The sequence below is a fragment of the Cystoisospora suis genome (genome assembly GCF_002600585.1).
Source record: "Cystoisospora suis strain Wien I chromosome Unknown contig_1259, whole genome shotgun sequence".
Classification (NCBI taxonomy): Eukaryota; Apicomplexa; class Conoidasida; order Eucoccidiorida; family Sarcocystidae; genus Cystoisospora; species Cystoisospora suis.
Window position 1 is genome coordinate 1 of NW_027154059.1, and position 20,260 is coordinate 20,260.

The 20,260-nt window shown below is 44.5% G+C and overlaps 2 protein-coding genes across 2 annotated transcripts; both read left to right on the top strand.

Annotated features, from left to right (window-relative positions):
- Positions 1-399: 399 nt before the first annotated feature.
- Positions 400-12,651, top strand: CSUI_002985 (iq calmodulin-binding motif domain-containing protein; the record flags this gene model as incomplete). Its single annotated transcript, XM_068063183.1, has 1 exon — positions 400-12,651. A coding segment is annotated over one exon (11,226 nt), but the record flags the coding sequence as incomplete, so codon positions are not given.
- A 2,814-nt stretch (positions 12,652-15,465) lies between these two features.
- CSUI_002986 (uncharacterized protein) lies at positions 15,466-19,639 on the top strand. The gene has a single exon (XM_068063184.1). It carries the CDS (start codon positions 17,827-17,829, stop codon positions 19,633-19,635), a length of 1,809 nt encoding a protein of 602 aa, XP_067924840.1. The 5' UTR covers positions 15,466-17,826; the 3' UTR covers positions 19,636-19,639.
- Positions 19,640-20,260: the final 621 nt, after the last annotated feature.

Here is a 20,260-nt window from a genome sequence, read left to right on the forward strand (position 1 = left end):
ATCTATCTATCTAATGGCAAAGGAGTGAGATGTCAGACTTCTCACGTGAAGATCCTACATGCTTGAGATATAAGTGCTCTTTCTGCAGTGTCTATACACTCCACTCGGTATCTCTGAAAGAAAGGATGACTGGCCATACAAAGAAGGTGGTGGATGCCCCTATAAGATTTCTGTCATATTCCTTAAGTCTATGGCATGTATGTATGGATATCTTCTACACACTCACATCCACAAGAAAAGAAGAAGCACGACCTCCTTTCTTTTTCTTCCCTGGACGATGTCTCGTCGCTTTCTTTCTTTCTTTCTCTCCTTTTCTCCAAATTTCTTTTTCTTCCCTGGACGATGTCTCGTCGCTTTCTTTCTTTCTTTCTCATCTCTTTCTTTCTCTGTCTACCGTAGAAGTCTGTACACTATGATGGCTATTATACTTCTCATCGTCGTCGGAATCGTCACTCCCCTGAAAGGCAAGAGAAAGAAGAGAAAGCAAAGAGGAATAGGCACCCTTCACAATCCAAAGAACAGGAAGAAGTTACGAAAGACCAAGATATTCTTTTATCTTCTTCTGCTTCTTCCCCTTCCTCTCATCTATCCCATCATCGTTCTCGTCGTTATAGATCTTCTCCCCGTTCTCCTCCTCGCTCGGCTTTTGCTATCTGCGATTCTTCTCCAAGAGGCACGCACGATTCGTTGTCTTTCAAGTCCGTTTTAGATCAGAAGAAGAAGAAGAGAGAAGCGAGTAGCCATCTGCTCCTCTCTTCTTCTTCTTTTCCCTCTTCTTCTCTCTCCTCATCTCCAAGGACGTCTACACTAGTAGGAGATGATGCAAATCGCCGACAAGGGTCCAGCCGCATACAGAAAGTGGAGAAGAAGATAGAGAGAGGTGAGAGTCTCGGCTTCAGAACAGGGGACTCAATGAGGCCTTCTCCTATGCTTAGGCCACCACATGAGGCAAGTGAAGGAGGCAAGATAATTGGGAAAGGGAGAGAAAAGATAAAGAATGAAGAAGAAGAAAAGAAGACGAAGAAGTTGCCGGAAAGGGAGAAAGACAATGAAGAGAAAAGAAAAGAGAAGAAAATTCTCTCCTCTTCCCTTTCTTCTTCGTCTTCTATTAGTTCTGTTTCTTCAGAAGGACGTCTTCTTCATTTTTCTCACCGTCGTCACCCCTCTCATCCCTCGTCCTCTTCTTCTTCTTCTTTATCTTCACTCTCTTCTTCTTCTTCTTCTAATACTCTTTCTTCAACAAGACACACCGGGAGAATTCCGAAAGAGAAATCTTTCAAGTTCTCGAGATCTAGAGAGAGTCTTAACCTAAGCAAATCTCGTGCTGAGACAGAAAGCGATGGAGAAGAAGAGAGAAGAGAAAGAGAATCTACAGGTGATCGAGGTGGACCTGCAGATGCTGTAACGATCCTAGCCGCAGCCGCAGCTCTCCGTCATCTAGGGCCTTACGCCCAGTCAGATGAACTTTCTTCTCTTCAGCAACAGAATCGAGAGAGAGAATTCTCTTCTTCTCCCTCTGCTTTGCCGTTCTCTGGAGATCCTGATAGCAATGGGACACTCCTTCACTCTCCTGGAGTGCCGAAGAGTTTGACGGAGGCATCTCCCTTACCTGTCTCTTCTTCATTCGCATCTCCAGATGTGAGAAGCATCGATCAAGCAAGAAGAGACAGAGACAATAAAGATCCTCCTCATTTGAAAGCAGTGGATGGCCGTGTTTCCCCTAAGAGAGAGAAGAAGATGAAAGATGAAGGAAGTGCTAAGGATGTCATTTCTTTGAGGGTCCTTCCTGCTGAAGAAGATAAGCAGCCTTCTTTCGGAGGAGAAGGAGAGGAAGATCATGACGCTAAAGAGAAGAAAGAGAGAGTTGAAGCCGCAGAAGAAAGGATCAAAGCATTAAGAGGTCGGATGGGGCTTGAGTTAGCTGTAAGAGAAGAAGAACAAAGGAGAAGAAGAAGCCTTCTAATGCGGTCTCAGACACCTTCTGTACGTCGCCTATCGAGGAGTAGCTCACAGGCTGAGAAGACGGATGGCTTATTAGGAGGGCTTGCAAATAGTGACGGGCCTGTCTCCTCGGGGGGTGTCGCATTAGCCGCTGCAGAAGTCTTGAAGAGACAGCAGGAAGAAGAAAGAGAAAGAGAAGCGTTAAGGAAAAGAGACAGGGGCGAAGAAGAAGAAGAAGTAGAAAGAAAGAAGAAACAGAGCTCTTTATTGGCGGTCCCAGGGGAGGGAGATGAATCTAAAACGATGTCTATAGAGAAGGACGGGGATGGGAAAGAGAAGAAGATAGAACAAGAAGAAGAAGAAAGAGGGCCTTCGGATGAAAGGGAAAGATCTCAAGAGAGAGGTCTCACAGGTAACGAAGACAATTCTTCTTCTCTAATGGAGGGACGACGGAGAAGTGACTTAAGTAGAGAGAGAATGAAAGCTGTAACGGCTCAAATGCATGCGAATCTGGCTCAAAACGGAGAAGAAGGAGATCGTAGAAGAAGACTGCTTCTTCAAGAAAGACGGAGCCGAGGGACGCCTTCTCTTCGTAGTAGAAGAGGTAGTTTTACCGTAGAAGAAGAAGAGAGAAGAAAGAAAGATGCGAACGTGAGAGAAGGAGAAGGTGAACAAGGAGAAAGATCCCTTCTCCATCCTAGTACTGCAACTCTCGTAGACGCTAAATCTTCTCCGAGGGGAACAGATAGAGAAGGTGAGAGAAAGTCGTTTCAAAATCTTTCAGTAGGAGAAGAGAGACAAGGAGCGGGAGGAGAAATTCCTCGTCTTCGTGTTCTCGGAGAGGATTCAAGACCGGGAGAAGATCGAGGACAAGACGAGAGAACACGGGGTGTACATACACCTGATGAGAGCATAGGAGTCGATAGAAGATCAGCCGGAGAAGAGAAGAGTGCAGATGAACATAGCAGCTCCTTGTCTTCAGCAATTCATCCTGTTTCAGAAGGGTCGCAAGTATCAGATAGGAAGATGTGTCTCAGTACCAGTTTGTCGCTAGAGAAGAAAGAGAAAAAAGAAGAGAAGGAATCTGCAACACCATCTTCAGATGAAGACCATGAGCATACAGCACATTCACCTCATCTCTTAATCCCCTCGTCTTCTGCTGCCGTAGCTCCTGTCCCAGGAGAGAAAGAGAAGAAAGAGACAAAGTCATCCCTATCCCCCTTGCAAGCCGAGAAGAAGAAGAAGATTCCTTCTCTTTCTCTTCCTTCTCCTGTCTCGTCTGATCTGCAGGAAACGGATATGAAGTCTCAGAAAGACGAAGAAGAGGAGAGAAAGGTGAATCTTGAGTTGTCAACAGGCATGATCTCCTCAGAAATAGAGGGCGTTCTTTCTTCTTCTCGTGGACCAGCTACAGGGAAGACGACAGACTTAGAGCCGTCTTCGTCACCCCATGACCTTCCTAATGGTACATTCTCTTCTTCTTCTTCTCCTTCTCTTGTTTTATCTTCAACGTCTGGAGAAAGAAAGTTGCAAGAAGATGATAGATCTCCGAGCAGTCCTCTTCATAAAGTAGTAGAGAAATCACCCAGGAAGCCTCTGCATGCAGATAAGTTAAGACTTCCTTTTGTTCCTTCCCCACGTCGATCACCTCGCTCTCGATCTCCTCGTCATTCCCCTGGTAGCAGTCCCTCGCGAAGCACCGGGAGTAGCCTTCTTTTCAAGGAAGATAAAGCAAGAGAAGAAGAGAAAGATGACGATCCTAGCAGAGGAACAAAAGAGGATGAAGGAGAAAAGAAGAGAGAGGGCGAAGAGAGACAAAGAGAGCCACCTTTCTTTGGAGGTCTTATATCTTCACCCTCTAGTCCAAGTGTACATACAGCTCGTTGGGGCTTGGGAGAGGGAGAGATGGATGAAAGAGAAGAAGAAGAGCTCCAAGCGAATGCAGATCATGAGGGAGTAGGAAAATTAAAACAAGAAAAGAATGAAAGTCCAAACGATCCATTCTTTCCATATAATGTCTCTTTTCTCAGTTCACCTCCTCCTCCTTCATCTCTTGTAGTCGATCAAGATGGCGAGGAAGGAAATCCTAAGGAAGTTGCGTCTTCTTCTCTTGCATGCACGGAGACAAGTCCACCGTTAACGAGTCCCAACAGTGTGAGCTCGGTCTCCAGTGTGAGCTCGGGAGAAAAAGATCTTTCAGAAAGAAAGAAAGATCAAGAAGAAGAGAAGCAGAGACGTGGGGGGGAAGGAGAAGAAGAAAGACAGACGGGAGAGGATAAGAGGAAGGACAGTTTGGGAGAAGAAGGAGGAAAAGAAAAAGAAGAAAAGGATGAAGACAAGAGAAAGAATCGCGTTAGTATAAGGGGAGTTGAGATGCCGCAGCTGAAGTTACCCCTAAGGCCGAGAGCCGCCAAGAAGTTTTCTCCAAGTGAGAAGGAGGAGGAGATGAAAATGACAGGGAATGAGGAGGGAAATGAAGGGGAGAGAAATCTTTCAAGAGACAGAAAAGAAAAAAACCAAACAGAGAATGAGGACAAAGGAAAGATTGAAAGTGACCTAGGAAGAGAAAGAAACACCTCTTCTTCTCCGACTTCATCTCCCTCTTGTTCGACGTCTTATCCTTCTCCTCCCACTATACGTAGTCTCCTTCCTCAAGCTCATCCCTCTTCTTCTTCTTCTTCTCTTCCGGATTCTCATACGGCAGATAAGAGCCTAAGTGAAGGAAATGTAGCCAACAGCAAGCTTCAAGGTACTCCTTCTTCTTCTTCTTCGTCTTCTTCTTCTATATCTTTCTCTGGCGTTTCTCTTCTTCCTCCTTCTGAAGCTAACGAATCGTCTTCGGGGGAAGCAAAGTCTTTAGGAGTTCGACCTAAAGAGAGAGGATCTGCACGTAGTAGGGACAGAAGGTCACCTTCCTCTCTATCTCCTGTGGCTTCGCCTCGTGCTTTAGATGAGAAGACAGTTAAAGGTCTTCGAGCTCGTCGGGAGGGTAAGATCGAAGAAGGAGAAGAGAAGAAGAAAACGATAGGAGAAGAAGGAGAAGAGAAGAAGAAAAAAATAGAAGAAGAAGGAGAAGATGAGATATCAAAGGCAAGTATGTCTTCGTCCTTTCCACCGCATAAGAGACCCTCGGATGAGCCAGTAGAAGGTGAAATTATCACTCATTTCCCCGCAGGCTTCGAGTTTCATAGGGAGAACGTTAAGGAGAATAGCAGAACAAGAAAAGAAGAAGAAGATGATTCCTCAGAGAGCTCGAAAGTCTTGTCATCTTCTTCATTATCTTCTTCTTCTTCTCCTTCGCTTCTACAGAATCCAGTGGACAGGAAGGACTTCCCTGCAGAGAGAGACATCAAGGAAAGAGGGATATCTTCAACAGCTTTGACCTCTTCATCTTCTCTTCTCTCTTCTTCTTCTCCTCCTCCTTCTCTCTCAGGTAGTCACTACGGAGCACAAGAAGGGAGAGAGACTAGAGAGAAAGAGCCCGGTCATAGTGACGGAAACGCATCCGAGACATTAGAGGCTCTACACCTCCCTTCTTCTAGGTTACTTGAGGAAGGAAAGAAATCGGAAGGTCTTCATTCTCAACGTATGCCAAGAATTCCTCCTACTGGTCCTCTTTATAAGGCTGGTTATTCTTCCTTCTCTTCATCCGTCACTGGAGAAGGATTTCCAAGTGATCTTAAAGAGAAAGAAGGAGAAGAAGGTGTCTCTTCTGCTGTCGTGATAGAGAAGGAAGAAAGACAATCCGAGAAAGCTGAGAAAGAAGGAGAAGACGCAGCAGCAACAAGAAGAAGAAGAACAGAAAGAAGAATAGAAAGACGCATACCGCCAAGAAGCCTTTCGCCTCTGTCTTCTCCTCGGCCTTTATCGCCGACAGATCGTCAAGGGCTCCGTGGAAACGTACGAAAGCGCTCTATAGAAGGACCGCCTTCAGATCAAGCGCCTGAAAGAGTCTCAATAGAAGAAGAAGAAGAGAAGAAGGAGAAAGAGAGGAAGGAGACAGAGGTGGGTGAGCTTGGAGAAGGTCAAGAAGAGAGAAGAAAAGTATCAGATGAGAAGAAAGAAAGAGATTTACAGAGAGCTTCTCTCTTCGCGAAGACTCTTGGAGCGCAGAAGAAAAGCATGTTTCCGGAGGAGAGAGATAAGGAAACAGAGGGGGACTTCGAAGGGGACAGAAAGGAAGCTTCTCACAGAGATCTAGAGGAAGGAGAAGAAAGAAAGATGAGCGAGAAGGAAGGAGATGGAGAGGTAGTAAGAGAAGAAGAGAAGGAAGAAGAGGATAAAAGACAAAGAAGAAGAAGAGAGGAAGAGATCACCCCAGGAGAAGGGATGATGATGGAGGGAAGAGATGAGAGGAAAGATGTCGAAGAAGAAGAAGACGAGGAAGAAAAGAAGAGGAAGGAGGAGAAAGAAGGCATGCGAAAAGATCCAGATACAGGGGGCTTCTCCTTGCTGTCTTTCTTCTTCGGGCCAGGAGGTGACAAGAAAGAAACAGAGGAGAAGAACGGAGAAGAAGAAGAGAAGAAAGAAAAAGAGAAAGATCTTCTTCCTCTTTCTTCATCCTTGAATCAGACCGAGACCGTAGACGGAGAAGAAGAGAAGGAGAAAGAAAAACGGAATGATCTTCATCCTCCTTCTTCACCCTCGGGTAAGACGGAGACCATAGAAGAAGGAGAAGAAGAGAAGAAGAAAGGAAGTTCTATGAAAGAAAGCAAAGAAGAAGAAAGAATGCTTTCATCGGTAGATCAGGGAAGTATCGACACTTATCAATCCCAGAGAGAAGGGGATCTAAAAAGAGGTCTACAGGATGGTGTCGATACTTCTCAGAGACAGAAAGACCTGACCGAGCTCAATGGAGAAGAGAAAGAACAAGAGAGAAGGGATCTTCTTCTACAGAAGAAAGAGAAGACAGAAGGAGAGATGGATAAAGATTCAACAAGGGATCTTGAAGATACAGGAGATATCTCGAAAGAAGGAGATAAGACAATGAAAGAAGGAGAGGGAGTCGTTGGTAGAGAGAGAAGAGAAGAAGAGAAGAAAGCGAATGAGAGAGAAAAAGAACAAGACCATGAAGGAGAAGAGGAGAAGAAGAAGGTAGGAGAAGAAGATGAAGAGAAACGGAGAGGAGCTCTTTTCTCTCCTATCCAAGAGAAGACCGATAGACAGGGGGAAGCGCAAGAAGATATGAAGAAAGAAAGTCTAGAGATTGAAGGAAAAGAAGAAGAGAAAATATGTTCATCTTCTCATATCGATCATAAATCTCCCCGTGCAACTTCTGTACAGAAAGACAGGAGAGATATCGTAACTCGAAGATCGATGGATAGGAAGTTCAAGGAACTCCCAGAGAAGAGATTGATTAGACCTGTGAAGAAAGACAGAGAGAAAGAAGAAGAAAAGAGAGAATATAGGCGCCGCTCATTCGAGGAAGATGAGAAAGCAGTAGAAGAGCGTAGACATTACCAAGAAGCTCATCTTCATTCCCAGCAGGAAGGAGAAGAGGACGTGTATAGACAGAAGACAGGTCTCGAGGGAGAGGAGGATACTTCTCATCTTTCAGATCAGCCTTGTTCTGACGTAGGAGAAGAAGATGAAGAAGAGAAGAAGCGACAAAGAGAAAGGAGACGAAGAAGAGGAGCGAGCCGCATATCTAGCTTTATGACAGCGTACAATGAGATTCCTATCGGCAGTATTGTCTCTCCTCGGCGAGCTCGAGCGTACCCGATCGAAGAAGAAGAAGTGAGGAAAGCAGGCTTTAAGACCTTCGATCCGATCATTCAAGAAGAAGAGACCTCTCGGCCTCTCTCGCGTCAGCTAACTCTTTATGATCGAGCCAAAGGCAAGAATGAAATCCTTAAGAAAAAGAATCTCCAAACACATCAAGAGACACCCGGCGCAGGCCGAGGAAGGGATGAAGAAGGAAAAGAAGAAAGAGAAGAAGCAAAGAGATCTGAGAAATGGCGAAAAGAAGATCATGAGAAGATAAGTGATCATGATGCTGGAGGTAAGAGGAAAGAAGAAAGAGGACAAAAAGAGACAGTCAAAGAAGGAGAAGAAGAAGAAGATGAAGAAGGAGCGACTAGAAGAAGAACAAGCTCGCTATCATCATCATCATCTTCTTCTTCGTCTAAAAGAGGAAGTCTTTCTTTAAGAAGAGATTCAAGCCGTGGTTCTCGTCGTAGTAGAGCAAGCCACGGTGACGATGTGGGAGATGATGTATCGAACCTCCCTCGCATTGTGCTTCATCTAGCTAGCCGTCGATTCTCCACGTCTTCTTCCTTCTCTTCTGAAGATGACAATAGTGCAGAAGAGAGAGACGAAGAAGAAGAAGAGGAAGGAAACGACAGAAGAAACAGCTCTTTATCTCGAGGCCAAGGGAGAAATCCATCTTCGCTTTCTCAAGAAGAGAAAGAAGAGGAAGAAGATGCAAGAAAAGCTAATCAGGGGGATGAAGAGGAAGAGGTCGATCCAAGACGACGTCTGAGGAAGATGCTCCGAGAATCTTTGGATGAGAAGATGAGAAGAACGGCCCAAGGCCTTAGCCCTATACACAGTCCTCGTCGTTCTTCTTTTGTCGACGGTTCTCTCTCTTCTTCTCCTTCTCTTTTGAATTCTTCTTCCTCTTTAGGAGAACGATACGAAAGGAGTGAGAGAGATGGTACGAGAGGCCAAGAGAGAGAGTTGATCGGAGAAGCGAGAACGACGGGAAGAAGAAGAAGTTGGGAAAGAGAGGAAAATCGTAGAGACCAAGAAGACACACAGGGAGGGAAGGGAAGGACAGGAGATGTCTTTTCAGACGTCTCGCTTGGGTCTTTCGCTTCTTCTTCTTCTTCCTCAGAGATGTCTCGTCTTGGCGAATCTTCGCCGTCTTTTTCTAGACAAGAAGAAAGAGAGAGAAGTGAGGAGAGTCTTCACCCAGCTCAGAGCAGCGATGAGAGAAGAAGAACATCCAGTCAAGGAGAAGATGAAGAAGATCAGCACTCTGCTTATATGAAGACCTCTCCGAATCAAGAGAGACGTGAAGCAAGAGAAGATACCAGACCAAGAGAAGAAGAGGAGAAAAGAAGAAGAAGAACAGAGGAAGAAGAAGCTGAAGGGGATTGGGTTTGCGCTGAGTCTTTTGCTTCTTCTTCATCTTCTCCTACGTCTCATGTCGTGTCTAAGGGTAGCCCTCTCAAATCATCAAAAGGCGTCTTTTCTTCTGCAGAAAGAATGAAAGAAACCGACCAGACGAACCCTAAGACTACACCTCCTTCGTCTGTATCACCCTCTTCGTCTTCTTCGATCTCTCATCCATCCGTCTATAAGCCGAAATCTGCCCCTCCTCCTTCTCCTTCTCATCGTCGACGAGAGAGTATGACGGCTCGACATAGTTACTTCTATCAGAACCCATTAATGGATGAGGAAGCGAAAGAGAAAGAGGAGAAGAAGACGCCTACGGATCGCAGTCGTCTTTCTTTCACAGAGCCCTCTACAGCACTATCGTCTCAATCCAAAGAGACGAGAGGAAGAAGAGAAGAATCCCAAGAAGGTAATGAAGAGAACAAGACCTCCCATGGAGAGAAAGTAGCGAAAGGGAAAGAAGGGACAGGGAGAGGAAAGACAGAAAGGAGACCTCCTTCAACTTCTAACGAGTTATCTGTTGACTGGCGAGAATCTCGACGTCAGCCAGGGAGAGAGAATGAAAGAAGAAAGAAAGGAAAAGAGGAAGAAGGAGGAGAAAAAGAAGGCGACGTTCTTCTTTCTCCCAAGAGATATCTTCTCCAGCCTTCTTCTCCTCTCTCTGAAGACGAAACCGCCAAAGACAAGACAGGAAAGACGTCCTTGTCAAGGGAAGATGGTGCTCCTGCTGTAGATAGAGAAGAAGAAAGTCTTTCTTCTTCTACTTTTTCTCCCTTTAGAAGAACAGCAGGGAAAGCCTTTCCTGAGGAGGAGAATAAGAAACCTGTATCAGATCGTGAATCTGACGATTTCTATTCTCTCTCTTCTTCTTCTTTCTCTTCACCCCCTCCGACTGCATCGACCTCCCGCAGTCTTGATAGGAGTGCGAGAAGAACCCCAGCCCAAGATGGGGAAGGTGCGACTTCTTCCCCTCCATCTCCTGGCACATATTCTACTCCCCCTCCTTTCATTCATCCTCTTCATAGTCAAAAAACCGGTCCTTCTTCTTCTCCTCCTCCTACACCTATGAAGCCCCCTCAGCCTAAGCCTATACCTTCCAAACCACATCAAAGAGAGGGCGAGAAATCTCTTTCTTCCTCTCCTTCTTTGAGAGACCGTGAAGGGATGTCTGCTCGACCTTCTCCTACTTTGTTGCAGGAGGAGGAGAAGAAAGGGGGCTGGTATGGAGACTCCTATTTTCACGAGAAGACTGAAGGGGAGGTGTACGGACAACAGAGAGATGGTGGACGATCCTTTCATGAAAGTAACGGTAAGAAGAAGATAGAACAAGATGGTGTGTACAGAAAGGAACAGACTTATGATGAGGGATGGGGAGATGTACATCAGAGAAGGAGAAACTCTTCTTCTTCTTTCTCTTCTTCTCCTCCTTCTTCTTCAAGATCGTTTTTCTTTCCTGTCCCTTTGTCTCCTCCTCCGCCTAAGTCTCAACAAATACTACCACCACCCCCGCCGCGAAGCCGAGAAGAAGCTGAAGAAGAACACACAAGAGAAGAGATCATATACATGAAATCTTCTTCTCCTTCTCCTGCACGTCTAGATGATGATCGACAGCCTTCTCCTTTAGACGAAAAACGTCGACGCCACGATGATATGAGAGACTTCTCATCTTCGTCGCCTTACGGAGGTTCTCCCGCCTCCAGAGAGGGAGAGACCAAGTCGAGTAGAAGGAAAGACATGAAGCGTCAAGATGATATACCAGAGAAGAGCAGCAGTTCTAGAGCCCCCCCTTCATCTCTCCATGAAGATTCCTCATCTTCTTTCTCAAGACAAGAGAATGAAAGACCTAGCAACCTTCCCCCGCCCCTGAGGGAACCTTTACATCATACAGAAGAACATACAGTGAGAAGAGGAAAACGAGGAGGAGATAAAAAAGAAGAAGAAGATCTGATCGAAGTTCAAGGACAAGGCAAATGCTGGCTATGTAATAGTCCAACGTGCTCTTGTGAAACAAGTGAAATGTTGGCTCGTATCGAGAATCGAACGAGCGATCTTTCTCCCATAGGCAAGCCTCCTCGACCTTCCTATACAAGCGAAGATGCTCTTCTTCCGACACCCCAAGCTCCCCAGTTAAGCCCTCGGAGTGAGACAGGAGAAGGAGGGACTGACGATGATGATCCTATGACCTCTGGAGGAAGGAGACGGAGACAGTCCAATGCTCGTGTTCCTGCCGTTTTACTCCCCGATGACTTTCTTCTCGGATCACGAAGGACTTCAGCAGCCACAGGAGGAGGGGGGGGAGGATATAGTGGTCAGTGGAGGTCACCTCTTGGGAGTCCAAGGAGATTCTCTCCTTCTTCTTCCTTTGCCTTAGCAGCAGGAGGAGGAGTAGGAGGAGGAGGAGCAACCTCGTCGCTCGGGTCGCCTTCGGGGGGGCAGATCTCGTCTATAGGAGAAGTTGTCTTCGCGGCGGGGTATAGCGACGACGAGGAGAATAGACAACAAGATAGTGAAGACGACGATAAAATGATAGAAGAAGACTACTTCATGCATGGCAGGAAGAAGTAAGGAGAAATATCATGAGAGGAAAATGAAAAGATTCTTTGCGGCATCTTTCTCTTGGGAGAGACTAAGAGAGGAAGGAAGCAAGAAAGGACAAGAGGAGTAGTCATGCGGTGGAGAAAAAAGAAGAAGAAAAGGACTGCTTCGAGAAAGAGGGCAAGGGACTGGGAAGGGGGAGTTCTTTAGAGTGAAGAGGATGAGGAGGAGGAGGAAGAAGAACAAAGAGAGTGAGAAGCATCTTTCTGTTTCTCTCTCTGTGAGTCTGTCTATGGCTAAGTATGTATGCATATGTATAGGTGTGTATATGTGTGTATGAATATGTATAGGTGTGTATATGTGTGTATGAATATGTATAGGTGTGTATATGTATGTATGCATATGTATAGGTGTGTATATGTATGTATGGATATGTATGTGCTTTGCTAGCCAAAGTCGCCATGTCTTCTAGAACCGAAAGACCCCTGCCCGAGAGTATTTGAATCGTCTGTATGGAAGGCTTGTCATCATATGAATTACCGCGGCCTTCTCTTCAACTCTTACGTTACATGTATCTCCTCTCCGTCGGTTTGGAAGAAGGTTCATCTCTACTTCCCCCTGATGTGGTTGACAGAGAGAGAGAGAAAGAGATGAAAGAAAGAAGGAAAAAGCCTCTCGTCCTTTTTCTTCCTCTTCTTCAATCGAGTATTTGAACAGAGTGGAGCGCATTCTATTCCTTCTCCTTTACCTCTTTGCACTTGTCTCGAAGGTCTCTTTCTTTCTTCCATCAAGAGAGAGACCTTTCTTTTTCATTCGAAAGTGTCTGGTGTGTGTACTTATGACCTTCTTTTGTATTCTTCTTACATCACGTCAGGCGGAGCCCGCCTTATATTCGGTTCTCCTTCGTTATAAAGAGAGAGAGAGGATTCTCTCACTTTTTCTGCATCACCTTTTTCTGCTGTCTTTCCTTTGCATTCATGCATGCATGCATCCGTGCATACGAAGGGAAGCTAGCTGAAAGAAAGACTTTCTTTTCAATCTTGTCAATAGATGTGATTTAACATAGCAGATCAACATAATTAGGGAAAGGGATAGGAGAAGAGACCTTCCCCTTTGAGGAGGAGAGAATGTCAAGAAGAAGAAAAAGTAGTAGTAGTAGACACTTTGGAGAAATTGAATGACAATCTTGTCTGTATTAAGACAGAGTAGACAACAAGACATGGCTAGCTGATAGACATAGCATAGGAGCAGCTCGTGATAGAAAGAACTCACGCCTTAGCTTCTTTCTCCAACTTCTGAGGAGATGAAGATGAGAAAAAAGGAGAGACGCGAGAGTAGCTTCTTTTTCATCCTCGTAGCTAAGAAGTTTTGTATTCTTCGATCTACTTTTCGTCTTCTTCATTAGCCTGCTATAGCATTTCTTTCTTCTTCTTATTGAGACATGATCTGAAGGAGGTCTTCAAGAAGGAGGAGAGGAAAGAGAGAAGGTATCTTTCATTCACTTCACATAGATGGAGTCGGTATGGAGGTATCTCCATCAACTTGCTCTTCCATCTCTTACTATGCTGTACTCTTTACAGATCTATCTTGACGTCTATCTGCATCCTGTCTACCTACAGGCATATGAAGAAATAGAGAATGAAGCATGTAACTAGCTAGCTAGCTAGCAAGCTGCCATGCGTCTATGTGAACATATTGTAACGGCTCCCGAGTTTGTTGTGCGGAAGCGATTTCTCCTATAGTGTTGCTCTCAAGCTGTTCTCTCTCGCTCTATACATACACATATACATGTGTATATATCTGTATACATGTATATCAATATATATGACGGCTGTGTAGATGTAAGAAAAACGTAGAGGAAGGAGGAAGAGGAGAGAGAAAATTAGTCTTTGCTTAATGTTGAGATATCCTGAGGTCTATCTTTCTTCGTGTCTATCTCTTCTCAAGAAAGTACATCCTGAAAGGAAGAGTAGAGAAGGAGAGGTTGCCTTGCCGTCCTTCTTCCTTAGTTAGCCATCCTTTCTATGACTTTCTTGCTTTTGATGCGAAGCTCTTTTTCTATTTACTACGACAAGGAGACGCTTGTCTAGGAGATACACTTCGATTGAAGGGACACTACGCATCTCTCTCAGGACATTCTCATGTATCTCCCTATCGTCAGTGTATATCTATCTACCTCTCTTTAAATATATCTATCTATAGATGTATGTAAGATAAGGAGAAAGAGATCTAGATGAGGAAAGGAATACTTTGGTACAGATCTAGGGTGGATAATTCTCAACAGGAGAGGCTCTGGAATGTCGGTAAGGAGGAGGAGGAGTACGAAGAGGAGAAACTTATGACAAGGCATGCAGTTTGAAGAAAAAAGCCGATGATAAGGAGAGGAGAGGTCAACAAATAGTGAGGTATGAAAGACATAGAATTAGTCCCTACAGCCTAGCGACATGGAAGGAGACCCATCGAAAGCATGCGCGCTGGGCCCGTCCTAAGTCTCTCTCTCTATAGATCTCTTTCACTTCATTTCATCCATCTAGAAAGATATAATACATAGAGATATATTTGTGCACGTACACCGTCGCTTTTTTTTTCTTTTTCACGCCATTCCTAGACACGAGACCTTCTGTGAAATAAAGGAGATGTAGAAGGTAAGAGGGATCAGCCAGATGGAAATTCAAACGACCGAACTCATCGTATCTCTTGGTTTCTTCTTTCCTTTTCTTTCTGACCTAAGAAGAGAAGAATATCAAGAAACTACCGTCTGCTGTACATACACCCCATAGGTTATATATATGTACATGTATACATACAGTCTGGGGGGGGGAAGATAGGACCAATCTCTCTCTCTGTCTGTCTCTGGAAGCACTAAATAGGGTGATCAGGAGCTCCCGTTTGATAGGAGATGCTGTCAAGAGATTGCTAGCAGAAAAGAGAAAATCTCTCATAGAACCCCTCTTGCCCGACACCAGGGAAAAGTCCATACATACATCGGTCCTGTGTAGATAGAGAGAAAGAGAATAGAGAGATAAGATAGGCTTTCATAGCATGAAGAGTAAGTAGATAGAAAAGAGATGAGGAAGAAGAACAAGGAGCAAGCTCGTCTTGAATTGGAAGGCTCTCAATGGATCTTCCCCTTCTATCTCTCTTATCAAGTGATTCGCCGTCCCTCTTCATCTAGAGGGATATGAAGAATGCTTTCTGTCCTGCAGAGAGATACAGAACCCAAGTTCATCTAGGAGAAAAAAATGAAGTAGAGACTTCGCTTTCTTTTTCTTTCTCACTCTTTCTTTCTTTCTTTCTTTCTCTCTCACTCTTTCTTTCTTTCTTTCCTTCCTCAGTCTTCTCCTACTTGAAAGGAGTCGAGGGCTTAGAGACAGATAGGTACATAGAGGGAGAGAGAGACTGAGAGAAAGATAGATTCACACATCTACAGGAAGAGTGAAGAGAGAGAGACTGAAGAGCAGAACAGAGACAGAGTGAAGAGAAGCAAACCGAGTGAAGAACAGCTAGTTGCGGATGAAAGAAGAAGAAGAAACTCCATCGACAAGACGAGATATAGTAGATAGAATAAGAAGAAGTAAAGAGGTAACAAACTATAGAGCTCAAGGTTCTCATCGTTTGTCTGGTTTCCTTTGTTAATTCTCTTTTCTTCTCATTCGTCTTTCCTTCATTCTTTCATTCATCTGCACATTCTTCTTTCCGTGTTTCTGTGAAGCCAAAAAGAGTGGGAGAGAGAAAAGGATTCCTTTGCGTTTCGGGTGTATGTACAGCTAGATGCAAGGTAGTATCAGACATCTCTATATCTCCCCTGTGTTGTTCCACTTCTTGTTTTTCTTCTTTTCATCCTTCTTTTTCTTCTTTTTGTCAAGATGACTCTTCTTCTTTGTCGATCGGTCATAAATCTTATCAACTAGTCGTTCTTTTCATTCACACTTCCTTTCTTCCTCTCTCCATCCTCTCTATCCTGACTTCGATGTACTTCCTTCCTTGGGTCGGTCGAACCCTGGTGTGCTGAGGTGTATGTACACCTTGGTAACTTGTTGGATGGATGATCTTCTTTATTTTCTTTTCTTATCTTCCAACTACAGTCATATGTTAAGAGAGTTGGCTCTGTTTCTTTTTCTTTTCTTTTCTCCCTACGTTCCTTTTCTCTTCGTATTCCTTCTTCGACAGTATCCTTTCTTTCTTTATGTCGTTCTTATTCAGTTTCTTTTGCTTTCTTCTCCAAGACAAGGAAGAACCATCATCATCTCTTCATCTCTCTTCTCTCTCTAAGCTTCATCTTTTCTGCTATACCTTCTACAGTTGTCTCACCTTTTCTATCATGGATGGTGAGACGGCAAAGACGGAGATCTCCTCTATCAAAGAAAGAGAACACCTTTCTCTTCTTCTTCTTTTCTCTCTAGTGTGAAGCTTCTTTCTTCAAACGATAGCTCGTTCATGAGGATTTTTCAACTAGCGAAAAAGGAAATGAAGTGAGGTGTTTCTTTTCCCCTCTACTTCTCGCTTCTGCGATGCAAATTCTCTCACGCCTGTCTCCCTGGAGAGATAGAGAAAAAGTATCATGGATTGCATGCCTCACTTGTACCCCTTTTTCTTACTCCTCCTCCTCGTCTCTTCTCGTCAGGCTCTTCTCAATCGATGCTCCTTCATCTACGTCTATTTCTCTAGTTAAGATACGTCTATCTATTTGCTTCTCTCCCATGCTGTTTCAGTAAGGGCCTTTCTTTCTTTCTCTTTCTCTTTCGTCTTTCTTTCTCGTTGTCTCTTTTCTCTTGACTAGCTAGCTGAGGTGTTGTCTCTCCCGTTTATCCATCTCTGTATCCATCTTTTTCTTTCTTTCTTTCTTTCTCTCTCATTTCTTCTTCTATCTTCATCTGTACATACCTGTTCATCTATAGAGAAGGAAAGACATGAGGACCTCCCGGCGTTTCAGTCAGTTTGGAGATTCTTCATTTGTAAGCATCGACATGGCGGCATTCCAATGTGACAAAGAAGGAGGGGGTGGGCAATGAAGGCGGTTGAGGTGTATATACACTGCAGGATATCTTGAGATAGGATGAGTGCATCGATGCAGAGAAGATTCAGATATTCTTCTCGGCTGTTTCTACTTTCCATTGCGGCTATCTACGTCTAAAGGTCTCCGATGTGTGTAAAGAAGGAAAGAAGAATAAGGGGAGAGTCCAAGAGAGATACACTCAGGTCGCCGGAGAGGGAGAGATAGAAGGACACCCTGAAGAACCTTCTCTTCTTTCTCTTCTTTCTTCTTTCCTTTTTCCTCCTTTGTGTCGCCGTGTAGATCTGTTTCTTCTCTCTCTTTCCTCTCTACGCCTTTTCCTCTCTTCTTTCTTCGCTTGTCTTTCTTCTTCTTCTTCGTCTGTTTCTTTTCTCCTTTGTCAGTATCAGGTTCTTTTTCGTTCTCTCCTACCACTCGAAAGAAAGCTCTTCAGTTCTTTTTTGTCTTTGTCTCTTCTTCAACTCCCCTTCAATCAAAGACCTTCAGACGAATATTACGACAAACTCCTCTTTCTTTCTTTCTCACTCTTTCTTTCTTCCTTTCTTTCTTTTTTTCTTCAGTCTTTTCTCTCTTTGAATGTTCTGTCGACAAACGAGGAGAAAAGAGACAGGGGAGAGAGAAGAGAGCGCGAAGAGGGTGTCCCTCCTGCTGAGCTTGTTCTGAAGCTTCTCTTCTTCTCTTCTCGTCTACTTCTCTTTTCTCCATTCTTCGTAAGCTTCGCTTCTTTCTTCGTTTTTCCGGGCCGTCTCTCGTCATATCTGGAAAGAAGAGAGAGATGAGCTTAGCGATCCCCATCTTCACCGCTTAGTTAGAGAGAGACTTTAGAGAGAGGTCTGGTCTTCATGACCTGCTCTTCCCTCTTCGCTCCTTCATGCTCAGTCTCGACGTAGCATCTCTCTCTATTCTCTCCTTTCTTCTTTACTCACTCTTTTCTCCTTCTCTCTCCAAGCGACGCACACTCTTCTTCTTCTTCTCCTCCTCCTCCCCTTTCTTCTTCTCGATGATCTTCTGCATGTACTGTCTCTTACAGATGGTTCGATAGATATAGAGCAATCTCTACATCTCTCTCTTCTTTCATCCAGGCAGTGGGACATTTCTCTCTCCCTCACTTCAAGGTCTCAGTGAGATTCCTTCAAGTTCCACACACTCTTTCTTCTTCTTTTTCTTTCTTCTTTCTTCTTCTCTCCTCCTTTATTGAAGACACAGGAGAAAGAAAGATGGATCTAGATACTTCAAGGACAGGAACGCATACAGATGAAGACAGCGAGAAAGAAAGAGGGGGGGGAGATGAGAAAACAAGAGGAGAGTCTCTTGCTTCTTCTTCTCCTCCCTCGAAGGATCTGTCTCGGCGTAAGGAGAGAAAAGAAGAAGAGTTTTTCTGCTTTCCATCGTCTTCCCAGCCCTCTCTAACTTATCAGAAGAATACCGCTCTTCCTCAACGTTCTTCTCTCCTTCTTATCGATGATAGCTCACCACCTATCGATCCTCATAAGTCATCGATGCATCGAGACAATCGAGACGTCTCGATACTGCCTAATCCCTCAAAGAACTCTCCTTCGTCTCTTTCACCGACACGAGAGAAGTTCACAGGAAAGGCCGCTAGACATCCGGGAGAGAAAGAACAAGAAGTAGGGGGAGAAGAATGTAGAGAGGAAGGAAAGTCCCTCTCTGATCCTTCGTCCTCTTCTCGTGTTTCTCCATCTCATACTCCTCCTACCCCTCCTTCTTCCTCTTCTTCATCCTCACCTTTTTTCTTGAGTAAAGGGGAAGAGAGTGTCTCTCTGTCTCCAGTAGATAAGAAAAGAGAAGAAGAGAAAGAAGAAGGATCAACGAATGAGAGAAGAGAGAGAGAAAGTCGTGAACCATCCGAAAGACATCCAAGAAGATTACTGGGCGATGAGACCCGTGGCGGAGCAGCAAGAGGAGGAGGAGGAGAAGCAAATGGATCAGGCGTGTTAACAGGGGAAGGTAGTAGTGACGGGAGTTATGTCTATATCGATGATAGGGAAGCGAAGGTTCTAGGAGGAGACGAGACAGGCTCTCGAAGAAGAAAAGATAGAAAGAAGAAAGAAGAAGAGAAAGACCCGAGTCGTGTTCATGGTGGAGGGGAGAAGAAAGACCAAGAGGAAGAAGAAGAAGAACAGGGAGAGAAGCTTTCTCAAAAAAGCAACGAGGGAGGTAGGAAGAAGGAGATTACTGGATGTAGTGGCGCAGGAGAAGAAAGAAATGCACAACAGAAAGAAAAGAGCATAACTATGAAGAAGGATATGAAGAAGGCGACTACACAAGAAGAAGAAGAAGGAAGAGGAAAAGAAGAAGGAGAGAATGTCAAACAGACTTTTTTACGTTACCGTTTTCATAGCCATGCTGAGCCATCTCCATCTCCATCACACAACGACAGGTCTTCGATCTCTTCCTATTCTTCTCCTCCTCATCCTCATTTTCATTCAAATCAAAACAATAGGATAGCCTTTCCTCCTCCTTCTTCTTCCGTTGAGAGAAGACTGGGGGAGAGAGGGTGGCGAGAGTCGTGGATTTTTCGCCGGTTGAGAGACTTCTTCATTGGGAGAGAAGAAGAAGGAAGACGGGGAGGAAGAAGAAGAAGAGAAGAAGAAGAAGACCAGGCGCATGATCATGATAGAGAAATCAGGTTACTAGCTATGACAGAGGAAGGAAGAGAAGGAATGAGAGGCCGTCAGAGGGAGAAGGCGAGGGGCGGAGAAGAAGATGAAGAGGATGAAGAAACATCTTTATCTCCCAGATCAAGAAATAGCAGAAGAACTGCAAGACGAAGAGGAGGAGGAGGTGCAGGAAGAAGAAGAGCCCATCATACAACATGGAGACAGGAGCTAAGAATCTTTCTGCGCACTCTCCTGGCATTTCTGTCTATAAGCCGAATGTGGCTCGTAGGGGCAACAAGGAAGATGCATCGATGGATAAGAGAGAATGAAAATAGTGTGCTCGTCTTCATATATACGATTTTACTTCTCATAACTTCAACTGGAAATGTCATCTGCTTCAAGTAAGAAGAACAACATTCAAACCACTTCTTCTCCTCCTCCTTTCATGGGACAAGAAAAGCAAGAGGAGAAAAAAAAATTTCCACCTATCTTCTTTCTCTATTCTATCTGTCTCTCTTCAAACTATCTATCTCATCTTCATCTATCTATCTATTTATCTGTCTGTCTGTCTGTCTGTCTAGACTCAGAGTCGTGGTGGCGTGAAGATAGTGAAGGAGGTGTAAGGCTCTATCTATATCACGCATATGTATCTATCTATATATGTGAGAGTGTATGCATGTCTATGTATTCGTGTATCTAACACGGTGTCTCTGTGTATAGCACGCTAGGGCTGGTAGAGAGAGTGAAAGGTGAGGTGAGACGAGTTCTTTCATCTTCCGATCTTTCTTCTTTTCATGATCAGTTTACCGGATGAATCATCAGATGGATATGTCGAACGGACTGGCTTCCTTTATTTTTTCTTCTTCATAACTCATCCAAGTGTATATACACCTGAGAACAAATGCCCCCCCAAGTATAGAGGCTATCTCTGTATTTCTTTTCTCTTTCTTTTGTCTCTCTGATAAGTCTTTTGTGTGAAGAGACCTACGCTCCAAGTCTCTTCCCTATAAGCAAGACGGGAAGAAAAAGA

Excerpts from the sequence above, each read along its gene's own strand:
- CSUI_002986 (XM_068063184.1), top strand. The coding sequence starts at position 17,827 with ATGGATCTAGATACTTCAAGGACAGGAACGCATACAGATGAAGACAGC.